Raw genomic sequence first — 11741 nt, 5'->3', positions numbered from 1 at the left:
ACACGACGAGCGAAAGCGGCTATGTGATCACGACTTCCGATACAACATTAATCCAGACAAGCTTATTGGCTTTTCAAGTAGAGAAAGGTGGAAAGGAAACTCCAGGAAAGTAGTCATCTATATTATATTAAAAGCACGAAGGCCATTAGCGAAATGTCATTCGCCTTTTATACCCTTTAAAATATACAATTCACATGGGACAATATAGTAATTTAAGTTATTCATTAATACTTAAAAATATTCATTTACTTAATTTTGTATTATTTTGGTATATTTTGCTAGAATTAATTGTTAGTAAATTTTGCCTTAATTATTTGGTATAACTTTTCTTCACGTTTCTCACAAAAGGAAAGTTAATAAATCAATTTTTCTTCAAGCTTCTTAAACAAGGAAAGTTAATAAATAAATAAATAAAATTCCTAACTTTCGCTACTTGGTTGTTTTTTGAAAAAAAAAATGAAAAGATACACTTGGTTCACTTTCATTAAATAACCGTATGTCTATTGGAGTTGGTTAAATTCCCTTTATTTTTTGGAGTAGTAAATAATTGGTAATTTTCTTGTACACTAAAAAAGTTAATAACTTTTTTCCTTAACTATTAGTGCTTCGTTCTAACCTCAACAAATGACATTATTTGTTAAATTATCTAAACTAGAAAATTTTGTTGTATTAGATTCTCCACGAGCATATTATTCCTTTCATGTGTCAAATTGTGTCTATAAAAGAAGTTATATTGTCACAATTTAATCGTCAAACTTCGTCATATTCCAACATCGTGATTGCAGGTTTTGTTTCTTTTACTAATATCAACATCTTTTGCTACTTCGTATTTTGCAAGCACATTTACATGCATCAATTGTTAATGTTGCATCGAGAATTTATCTTTAGTGTTGCATGAAGAAATTTTTACTATATAATTTTTTGTTTCATGTTTTAGACGTGGCTAATTTCACCTCTCACGTAATTTACAAATTTAATACTGGTTATTGAATAATTGCAATTCATCGCAGAAATTGATTAGACATTCGACCTAAGTTTTATTACTTAAATATTAGTAATTTTTTTCTTTGTTGTATAATTAATAATACTTATTGTTGTGCAACCTCAAGTTGCTTGTTTTAAAAAAATAAAAAATAAAAATTAGACTATCTCATTTAATTTTGTGTAATATTAATACAACATGATTTATAATTATGTTATTTGCAATTGCCATGCTTGATTCACTCAGGTTTCACCAATTACATTCGTTCAGGTAAATAATCTTCCTTATATCATTAAAAAAATCAATTATGGATTTAGTCACTTTGATAACTTATAAAACTCTTACGCATGCTTTATTTTAGGTACACCTGTAATGGCCAGTGAAAAAGAATTGTCAGACCAATGTGTCCCAATTAATAGTGTAAGAGTATCTTCTTTATGTTGGGTAATACGAGTCTTAGTGTTTAGGAGTGGAATAGTAACAAAGTTCAACAATAAGACAAATCAAGGCACCCGAAAAAATTGTGACATTAGTTGATAAAGAGGTAAATATTATTTTATATAAGTAATTTATTTCATGTCTTTTGATATTAGTTTTAACCATCAGATTAAACTTAAAGTGGAACTTTTTACAGGGAACAAAAATTTACGCTACACTTTTTAGTGGTTATATTGAGAAGTGGAAAGAACATTTACACAAAACAAGATCGGTTACATCATAAACGGAGGCATTAATAGTGTTAATCCTAATTTTCAATCAGTGCACAAGGAGCTTGAGATTGGATTTAAGGAGAATACTTTTGTTGAAGAAAGCAACAATCGCTTTTCGACCATTGGTTTTTCAAATAATTTTATTTCATTCGATGAGGCATCAAACTGCAACAATGGAACAATTTTTGGTAAGTTCTTTAAATTTCATCCAGTAAGCTTTCACTAAATATATAAATAATATTTTACTTCTAATTCGCCTTATTAATTTTTTAGTAACATACATATATTTGTTTTAATATTCTTTTTAGATATAGTTGGAATTTTAGTGGATGTTAAACCCTCAATGGGAGAAGATGCAAAGAAACGAAGGGAAATAGTGCTTATCAACGAGATGTAAGTTAGAAGTTTTAGTTTAAAATGTTAAATATTTCTTCGTAATTATTATGTTTAATTATAAATTTCAGAGTTGATAGAAAGACTATAATAATATGTTAATATTTTCTTTTTTATGAAATCTCCTCAACTATACACAAATTAAGTATACATATTATATATGAATTTTACATATATTATAACTATATATTATATTTATTTTATAGATTCTGAACTGTTTCGCTGAATGCGTCGACAATACCATTTTATATTAGAGGTGCCTTCCTCTAGAGGTGCCTTCCTCTTATCAGTAACAATTAAAGCAACATTCTTCCTAGCGCACATCAACATTCTTCGACAAATGACAGAGGATAAGCAATAGTCCAGCTAATGGGTCCAGTAACATCACCACATCCAAGCTTCATTGTAACACTCAATTTAATATCTACATAACTTTTTTGCATCATCAATTGCTATTAAACTTAATTCATTCTTATTCAATTTCATATACACTATTTTGGCAGCTTACCATTTAAATGTTTGTTGCATCATCAATTACCTTTATACTTAATTCTTTCTTATTCTACCTATTAAAATGTGTTCTTTTGTGCATAACGCATAATACACGTGCAACGCACGTACACTAATTCTAGTTAAATAAAAAACGTGTAACGTGTATATAATATGTAAATATATATTTAAATTAGTAAAAATATTATTCTGACGGCAAAAATTAATTAAGAGTTTAATCAAGATATCTGAACAAGCACTAAGTTATTCTCGTATTCTTAAATAAAATGTAGTAGAATAATAAATCTATTTCAGTAGGAAAAAACTAAGTAATAACTTGATTATGGTTATCTATCGTTATACCTATAATGATCCGGCCATTACTATTACTATTTATAATGGAAAAAAGCATTTACCTATTTATATAACGAACAATATAGTAGGTCATAAATTGGGGATATTGAGGAGAAGAGTGACACATGATAGTCACGTGAGTTAGTGTAGTTAGCTGAAGGTTAGTTATAACTAATTATGTGGTTAGTGGTTAGATAGTTAGTGGAGAATGATTAGTCCAACTGTCATACACATTGTATATAAGTAGGTGATAGGCTATAATTGTGTATTTTAGTCGCTTATTGTACTCTAATTTACTGCACTTTAATTGAGTTTGAGCTTTAATCGCTAGTGTTTTGCACTAAATATGTGTTTTATGCCTTGTAGGAGTGATTCCGATCTATGTAGGCGTTATGGAATGAATTCAAGTGATTTGGAGCTTTGAAGTCTGAGTAAAGCCCAGGACATTAAGCCGGGATCGTGTTCGGAGGTAGTGTACCAAGTCGGGATGTTAAAAGAGGACGAAATAAGTTCACTCTGAGAAAATTACACTGCCGCGCCGCATAGGATGCCGCAAGGCGCGGCGCAACAGTGTAAAATGCTGCCTGATGCGAAAAGTTGAGGCTGCTGATAATTTCCATTAGTGTGCCGCATGGCACGGCGCATGGTGCGGCGCGGTTGTACAAATTTCACAGAGCCAGAGTCCTATTTCGCGCAGGAGAAGGTGTTTAGTCTGGTCCAGACCCTACTTGGTATAAATACATATAAAAACGTTATTTTGAGGACTTTTGACAGAGCTTAGCATGGGGAGACGCACTTTGGAGCAAAAATACACACAAGAACATCTCAGATTTCTTCATCTTTTCTACTATTTTTAGTTATTCAAAACTGATGCAATTGTTTTATTACATCATGAGTGGCTAAACACCCATTGTTCTGGGGTTGTGATTTAGCCATGAATATTGTTGTTTGATATTAGCTTGACCTTGATTATAATTCACCAATATATGGTTGTTTCTTCAATTTTGTGTTTAATTGCTTAATTGTCTGGCCAGCAGTTAGGTTCTATTTACTATCTATGCTATGCTTGGGAAAGCCGTGTTTAGATTAGAGAAGAATTGAAGAGAGCATGATCTTAACCCTTAGGGGAGCGGATTTGTGGTTAGGATAGGAATATACCTAGTCACCGTGCTTAATTAAATATCGTGATCTTAATGTGTTCTTAATAGATTAATTTCATAGGAATATAGGCATTAATCTATTGAGAATAGGTGAGTAGTACTTCGGGAGAAGGCTATGAGAGAATTTATTGATTAATTAGCAACCATGAGTGAATTATATGAAAGGGAGAGTTAATTAGAACACAATAGGATTGGTGAATCGATCACAACCCTAGAATAGTTGTCTCTATTGAATACATAACAATCATTCTACTTCTTGATAATTTAGTTATTACCTAGAATTGTAGTTAGCATAATTAAACTCTTGAACTCGAACTTAGCTTGATGGAATAACAATATTGTTGTTTAGTGAGTAGTTGATATAAGTCTCTGTGGGTTCAACACTCGACTTATCATTTTATTACTTGTACGACCACGTATACTTGCGTGTGCGTTTGGGAGCAATAAGTTTTTGGCGCCATTGCCGGGGACTTGAATATTAGCTACTTGCTAATTTTTGCTTTAATTGTTTATTTCATCGAGTCTAACGTTACTTTATTGTTGCTCGGATCTCAGGAACTTTGATTGAATGCGTAGGGTTAGAAGCCAAGACCGACTTCAAGGCTTTGATCCTGAACCTGAGAGAACATTTCACAGGAGGTTGAGGGAAGCAAGGGACACGAATAATATTCAGGCACTTGTTCAATTTCCCGTGGACATGGCAGAGGAGCAACCCATGGCTGTTCAGGAGGTGGCGATGCCCAGCGTTGCTAATGTCACCTCCAGTATAGTGAAGCCCAGGATCACTGGGCACTTAGAACTGAAACAGAGCATGATCCAGCTGCTTCATGCAAACGGGCAATTTATGGGTCTTCCACACGAGGATCCAAAGCAGCATATTCTGAACTTCTTGGAGATTAGTGATACTTACATCACTAACGGGGTCACTCCAGATTATGTGAGGCTCACACTTTTTCCATTCTCTCTATTGGGCGAGGCTAAGCGGTGGCTAAAGGCAGAACCAGCTAATTCAATTACAACATGGAATGATTTGGCGAGAAAATTTCTGGCAAGGTTCTTCCCTTCGGGCAAAACTACAAAGATCAGAAGTGAGATAGTTGCCTTCAAACAGAAAGCGGGGGAATCTTTATACTCAGCTTGGGAAAGGTTCAAGGGGCTACTCAGAGACTGTCATCATCAAAATCAGACGAATGAAGTGTTAGCTCACACTTTCATAGAAGGGCTACATTCTGAAACAAAGATCGTGGTAGATGCTGCAGCTGGGGGTCAAGTGTTGGAGAAAAGCTTTGACGAGATATATGCATTATTGAATAAATTCTCCAAGAGCAATCCGGATTGGCAAGCAGAGATGGGCAGACACACAGTGCAAAAGTCTGCAGGGGTTCTTGAGTTAGATGTCGTCTCAGCATTATCAGCGCAGATTTCTACACTGACCAATCAAGTCAACCAGATGAACTTGAGTATCAACAAGCAACAGGTACAACAAGTTCAAATATTTTGTGAAGTATGTGGAGAGGGTCACATGAGCAATATATGCCCAGCAAATCCAGAGTCTGTATATTTTGTGGGTAATGCAAATCGAGGCCAAACAAATCAGTATGGGGACACTTACAATCCCAACTGGAGGACCACCCAAACTTCTCTTGGGGTGGAAACCAAGTTCCTCAGAATCAATATAAGCCTCAAGTACCTCAACAGCAATATAGACCACCTCAGGTTGAACAACAAGTGAGTCCTACAAATTACCTTGAAGACATGTTGAAAAAAGTGATGGATGAACAGCAAGCCCTCTCTAAGAAAGTGATGGCTGAACAGCAAGCCCTCGCCACAACAGTGAGAAATTTGGAGCGTCAAATAGGATAGCTTGCCAGTGCTCAAAACACTAGACCAGCTGGAGCTCTTCCAACTGATACCGAGCCCAATCCTAAAGCTTAAGTCAACGTGGTTACCTTGAGAAATGGAAGAGCACTAGAAGAAGTTCCAAAGAAAAAGAAGAATACAGATCATCCTGAAGGAGAATTAGCCCCCAAGCCAGTTGAGGGGAATGAGAAACATGATAAAGGACCCAAGCCAGTAATTGAGACTAGGCCACCACCTCCGTTTCCACAAAGACTGTAGAAGCAAAAAGATGATGCTAAGTATAAGAAATTCCTAGATATTTTGAGCCAAGTGAGTGTGAATCTGCCTTTGGTGGAAATTTTGCAGGAAGTGCCTAAGTATGCAAGGTATCTCAGAGATATTGTGGCAAACAAACAAAGACATGCAGAGTTCGAAACAGTTGCACTTACTGAAGAGTGTAGTGCCAGAGTTCAGAGTGAACTTCCTCCTACGTTGAAGGATCCTGGGAGTTTCACAATTCCTTTGTCTCTTGGAAAACAAGAAGTTGGTAGAGCCTTGTGTAATTTAGGGGCCAGTATAAATTTGATGTCATCCTCTTTGATCAAGCAACTCGGACTGGGGGCGCTTAGACCTACTACAATCACTTTACAACTAGCAGATAGGTCACTAGTCATGCCCGAAGGAATTATTGAGGATGTGTTAGTTCGAGTGGGAAAGTTTATTCTTCCTGCTAATTTTATTGTTCTTGATTACGAGGCAGATGAGGAAGTGCACATTATTTTGGGGCAACCATTCTTAGCTACTGGTGGAGCAATTATTGATGTGAGAGCAGGGAAGTTAAAAATGAGAGTTGACGATGAGGAGGTCACTTTTAATGTGTACAAGGCACTTAAGCTTCCTAAGCATTATGAGAACTTGTGCATGATTACTGTGGTAGAATCGAAGGGGATAAAGCAGAGTCCTTATGTAAATTATAGTGATCTAGATGGGACAACTGAGTTAAAGGAGGTGGTATTTCCAGCTGAGCGTGTTAAGATGATTGAGAAAAGAACCAGAGATGAAAGAGGAGACCTTCCGAGAGCGTGCAAAAAGGCTAGATTTCATGGGAGAAAGAAAAAGAGAAAGCGCCCAGCCTGAGCAGAATAGCAGAGTCGTGCCACGACTATAAATAAGGCGCTTGTTGGGAGGCAACCCAACCTGTATATCTTTTATCTATTGATTAATTTTTTTTTAGTGTAAAGTTTTGTGTTGTTTTTATTTTGCAGAGTAGGAGAAGTCTGAGTACCCAAAGTTGAAGTTGAAGAGCATGTTTGATCTTAAGTGTGGGGTCATCTCAGCCCTTAATATTGAAGATCATGTCCGAGCTAGGTCTGAGAGAGTCTCAGGGGGTATTTCTCACCCTTGTTTTAATATTTCTTTATGATCATGCATCGAGGACTATGCATAATATAAGTGTGGGGTGGGAGAATTCTCTAGATGATAGTAGGAAGTTGTAGCATTTATTTGCTGGGAAAGAAATCGAAGAAAAAAAAATAAAAAAATTGGACTTTTCCCGACGATGGATCTCCTAGACAGTTTTCTTGAGGGATTTAAGTCTAAAGAAAAAGAAGAAAAAGATTTTCTTTGTAGGTAGTGTAGCAATTTTCCCTTGATTTTTCTTTGTGTCGCGGTTCTTTTTCAAGGGTTTTGTTTGAACCGGGTATAGTTAGTTATTTTTATTTTTTAGAAATAGGAAGTCTTGTGCTATGTTTTGAATTGAAGCAATCTCTTTTAACCTTTTCATGCCTTGGGAATAGTGAGTACTTTAGTGGTGACGCTTAGGCTCAATTTTTGACTCTTGTATAAGTACCTTAAATTGTATGATCTTAACTTTGCTTAACTTCTTTGACTAGAGTGTCTTGATGAGTTCAATCCTGAGTGAGTTATGTGCCATGTGTGTGTAAGGTTTCGTGTTATTCTGTGCATTACATTTGATGTCTAGAACTTGCCCCGTGTGTTTGCAAAGCGAAATAGTAGTGTTGTTCAATCTTGGAAGTGATATAGGCATTTCTTTTTTGAGCCATACATATACTTTACCCGCCTAATTGCTATGTATCATAGTTAACCCCTTTGAGCCTGTAATCTTGTTTCTTTGGCAACCACATTACAAGCCTTACCCAGTTGTTTGAATTAACCATCTATTTGAACATTTTCACCTCTCATGAGCACTTGAATTGTTATGAACTTTGTAAAAGTTAAAGTGTGGGGTGGTTGGGTTAGCTTTTGAGTGGAACTAATGTAATAAGGAGAAAGGTGCACTGTTTTGAAAAAGTAAGAGCCACTTGAATTGGAAAAGAAAAAAATTAGTTGTATTGCTGATAGTGGTGACTGTTGATGTAATTGTGCTTAAAGAAGTATGGAGTTAATGTACATTGATGTGAAGGTGGAGTTATGGTTTGACATAAGTATAGGGTTTTCAACGTTGTATGTATTAAAGTGCTTAGGGAGGTATAGTCACTCTTATATCTAAATGTATCATACCCGTCCCGCAGCCTACATTACAACCAAATAAAGTCATACCTGATCCTAAACTGAATAGGCTTGATTAGTAGAGTAGTACACTACGGGCAAGCCTATGGTGCATCTTTTGTGGCATATGAATGTTATTTCTGAGAGTGAGTGAATTCTTTCTATCTTGAGTTCCTAATTGTTCTTAAATTTTATTGTGTGGAACTACTCTCTTTTATTGTGTGAGGTCACTTGATTCATGAAGGAAAGGTAGTGTCATTGACCTCTATGTAGAGTAAGTGAGTAAGTTGTGAATAATGTGTGGTACTTGTGAGTCAAATCTTGAGGTGAAGATGTTACACTCTTGTGCTTAGTCTATTTTAAATATTCTTGGTATGATGAGTTAGGAGAATTGCTTAAAAAGGTTGTGTCTATATAAAGTGTAGTTTGATTGCTCGAGGACGAGCAATGGTTTAAGTGTGGGGTGTTGATGATAGGCTATAATTGTGTATTTTAGTGGCTTATTGCACTCTAATTTACTGCATTTTAATTGAGTTTGAGCTTTAATCGCTAGTGTTTTGCACTAAATATGTGTTTTATGCCTTGTAGGAGTGATTCCGATCTATGTAGGCGTTATGGAATGAATTCAAGTGATTTGGAGCTTTGAAGTCTGAGTAAAAGCCCAAGACAATAAGCCGGGATCGTGTTCGGAGGTCGTGTACCAAGTCGGGATGTTAAAAGAGGACGAAATAAGTTCACTCTGAGAAAATTACACTGCCGCACCACATAGGACGCCGCAAGGCGCGGTGCAGCAGTGTAAAATGCTGCCTGATGTGAAAAGTTGAGGCTGCTGATAATTTCCATTAGCGCGTCGCATGGTGCGGCGCGGCTGTACAAATTTCACAGAGCCAGAGTCCTATTTCGCGCAGGAGAAGATGTTTAGTCTGGGCCAGACCCTACTTGGTATAAATACATATAAAAACGTTATTTTGAGGACTTTTGACAGAGCTTAGCGTGGGGAGACGCACTTTGGAGCAAAAATACACACAAGAACATCTCGGATTACTTCATCTTTTCTACTATTTTTAGTTATTCAAAACTGATGCAATTGTTTTATTACATCATGAGTGGCTAAACACCCATTGTTCTGGGGTTGTGATTTAGCCATGAATATTGTTGTTTGATATTAGCTTGACCTTGATTATAATTCATCAATATATGGTTGTTTCTTCAATTTTGTGTTTAATTGCTTAATTGTCTGGCCAGCAGTTAGGTTCTATTTACTATCTATGCTATGCTTGGAAAAGTCGTGTTTAGATTAGATAAGAATTGAAGAGAGCATGATCTTAACCCTTAGGTGGGGCGGATTTGTGGTTAGGATAGGAATATACCTAGTCACCGTTCTTAATTAAATATCGTGATCTTAATGCGTTCTTAATAGATTAATTTCATATGAATATAGGCGTTAATCTATTGCGAATAAGTGAATAGTACTTCGGGAGAAGGCTATGAGTTTATTGATTAATTAGCAACCATGAGTGAATTATATGAAATGGAGAGTTAATTAGAATACAATAGGATTGATGAATAGATCATAACCCTGAAATAGTTGTCTCTATTGAATACATAACAATCATTCTACTGCTTGATAATTTAGTTATTACTTAGAATTGTAGTTAGCACAATTAAACTCTTGAACTTGAACTTAGCTTTACGGAATAACAATATTGTTGTTTAGTGAGTAGTTGATATAAGTCTCTGTGGGTTCGACACTCGACTTATCATTTTATTACTTGTACGACCACGTATACTTACGTGTGCGTTTAGGAGCAACAGTAGGACATATTTCCTTGTATTCAGTTTTTATAGAGTGAATATACAATCATTTTCAGCTTACATGCTCTCCAATGTGTTCTTCATTCTAGAACCTTCTTGTTCATCTTCTTCTTAGCTCCAATTGATCTAATCTACGAGCTTCATCATGGTATTAGAGCCCAGGGGCTAAATACACGATTGTTGTGGTGGATATCTTCTGCTTTCTGCAGAATCATTTTGTTGCTGATTGTTCGAGTTTTTCCTCAATTAGTTAACCTAGCTTCTGCTCTTTTTTATTTGCGATGCGAATCTATAATTCCTTGAATCAGCTGAATCTATTAGCAATGGCGAATGGAGAAGAAACTTCAATTGGAACAAGTACAGCAATGAGCATAGATCATTATCACCCATTGTATTTACAGCCTTGTGATACTCTAGGTAGTTCCTTGATCTCTATTCAACTAACTGGATCTGAAAACTATGCATTGTGGAGTAGATCTATGAAAAAGGTCTAATTGGTAAGAGTAAGCTAGGATTTGTTGATGGACGGTGTACTAAGGATAAGTTTGATCAATCCTTGCATGAGCTTTGGGAGAAGTGTAATGCAATAGTTTTATCATGGATTATGAATGCTGTGAGCACATAATTACTTAGTAGAATTTTCTACAAATCTAGCACACACAAAGTCTGGACTGATCTGAAAGATAAGTATGATAAGGTTGATGGATCTCGCATTTTCTTCCTACACAAAGAAATTGCAACTTTATCGTAGGGAATTTCCTCAGTTTCTGCATATTTCTCCAAATTGACAGACCTCTGGGAGGAATATGATGCCTTGATGCCCTGCCTTGGGTGTGACTGCCCAGAATCTAAGAGCTATTTTGAACATTTTGAGTATCAGAGGCTGTTGCAGTTTCTTATGGGGTTAAATGAAACATATAGCCAACCTAGAAGTCAGATATTGATCATGAGCCCTGTTCTTACAGTTAACAAAGCATATTCTATGATAGTCTCTGAAGAAAGCCAAAGAGCTTTGGGAAAGTTCTCTTAGTCTGTAGACATTGGCGATGGGACAACACTATTCACCAACAAATGCATGAATTCAGGGAACAATTATAAGCCCAGAAGAGGAAATCTATTCTGTGATTACTGCAACTATAAAGGACATACAAGAGACACTTGCTTCAAGCTGCATGGATATCCAGCTGATTTCAAAATGAGGAAGAAGACAACAGGCTTTCCTCAAAGACCTATGGCCAATGCAAGCATACATGAGGAACAACAATCAATGACAAAGTAGGTGACCAATGCAAATACACAGGAGGCACAACAAGTGATCAACACATCTGCTGCAAATGTAGCACAAGGAGGAAGGCCAATCATGTTTACTCAAGAGTAATATGATCAATGCAGGGACAGGTGAAAATGCAAGCTTTGCAGGTACATCTAAGACCTTTGTTATAAATGAAAAGGTTAAAGATGAGAATTGGATAGTAGACTCTAGTGCAACCA

The 11741-nt window shown here is 36.1% G+C and overlaps 2 protein-coding genes across 2 annotated transcripts; both read left to right on the top strand.

Moving 5' to 3' along the window:
- The first annotated feature begins 4656 nt into the window (after positions 1-4656).
- LOC107826172 (uncharacterized) lies at positions 4657-7064 on the top strand. The gene is made up of 3 exons (XM_075252973.1): positions 4657-5565; positions 5787-5921; positions 6294-7064. The coding sequence occupies exons 1-3, from the start codon at positions 4657-4659 to the stop codon at positions 7062-7064; spliced, it is 1815 nt and encodes a 604-aa protein (XP_075109074.1).
- A 3509-nt stretch (positions 7065-10573) lies between these two features.
- Positions 10574-11280, top strand: LOC142180870 (uncharacterized). The gene is made up of 2 exons (XM_075252972.1): positions 10574-10738; positions 11002-11280. Exons 1-2 carry the CDS (start codon positions 10574-10576, stop codon positions 11278-11280), a joined length of 444 nt encoding a protein of 147 aa, XP_075109073.1.
- Positions 11281-11741: the final 461 nt, after the last annotated feature.

This window comes from Nicotiana tabacum, chromosome 5, assembly GCF_000715075.1.
Source record: "Nicotiana tabacum cultivar K326 chromosome 5, ASM71507v2, whole genome shotgun sequence".
NCBI lineage: Eukaryota > Viridiplantae > Streptophyta > Magnoliopsida > Solanales > Solanaceae > Nicotiana > Nicotiana tabacum.
Note: the sequence above shows the minus strand (reverse complement) of the source record. Positions and strands in the feature narration are given on the sequence as shown.

Excerpts from the sequence above, each read along its gene's own strand:
- LOC142180870 (XM_075252972.1), top strand. The coding sequence starts at position 10,574 with ATGGCGAATGGAGAAGAAACTTCAATTGGAACAAGTACAGCAATGAGC. Across the intron at positions 10,739-11,001 it reads GGAGTAGATCTATGAAAAAG|GGAATTTCCTCAGTTTCTGC; the intron begins GTCTAATTGGTA and ends ACTTTATCGTAG.
- LOC107826172 (XM_075252973.1), top strand. The coding sequence starts at position 4,657 with ATGCGTAGGGTTAGAAGCCAAGACCGACTTCAAGGCTTTGATCCTGAA. Across the intron at positions 5,566-5,786 it reads TGAGTATCAACAAGCAACAG|CAATATAGACCACCTCAGGT; the intron begins GTACAACAAGTT and ends GTACCTCAACAG. Across the intron at positions 5,922-6,293 it reads AGCAAGCCCTCGCCACAACA|GAAGTGCCTAAGTATGCAAG; the intron begins GTGAGAAATTTG and ends GAAATTTTGCAG.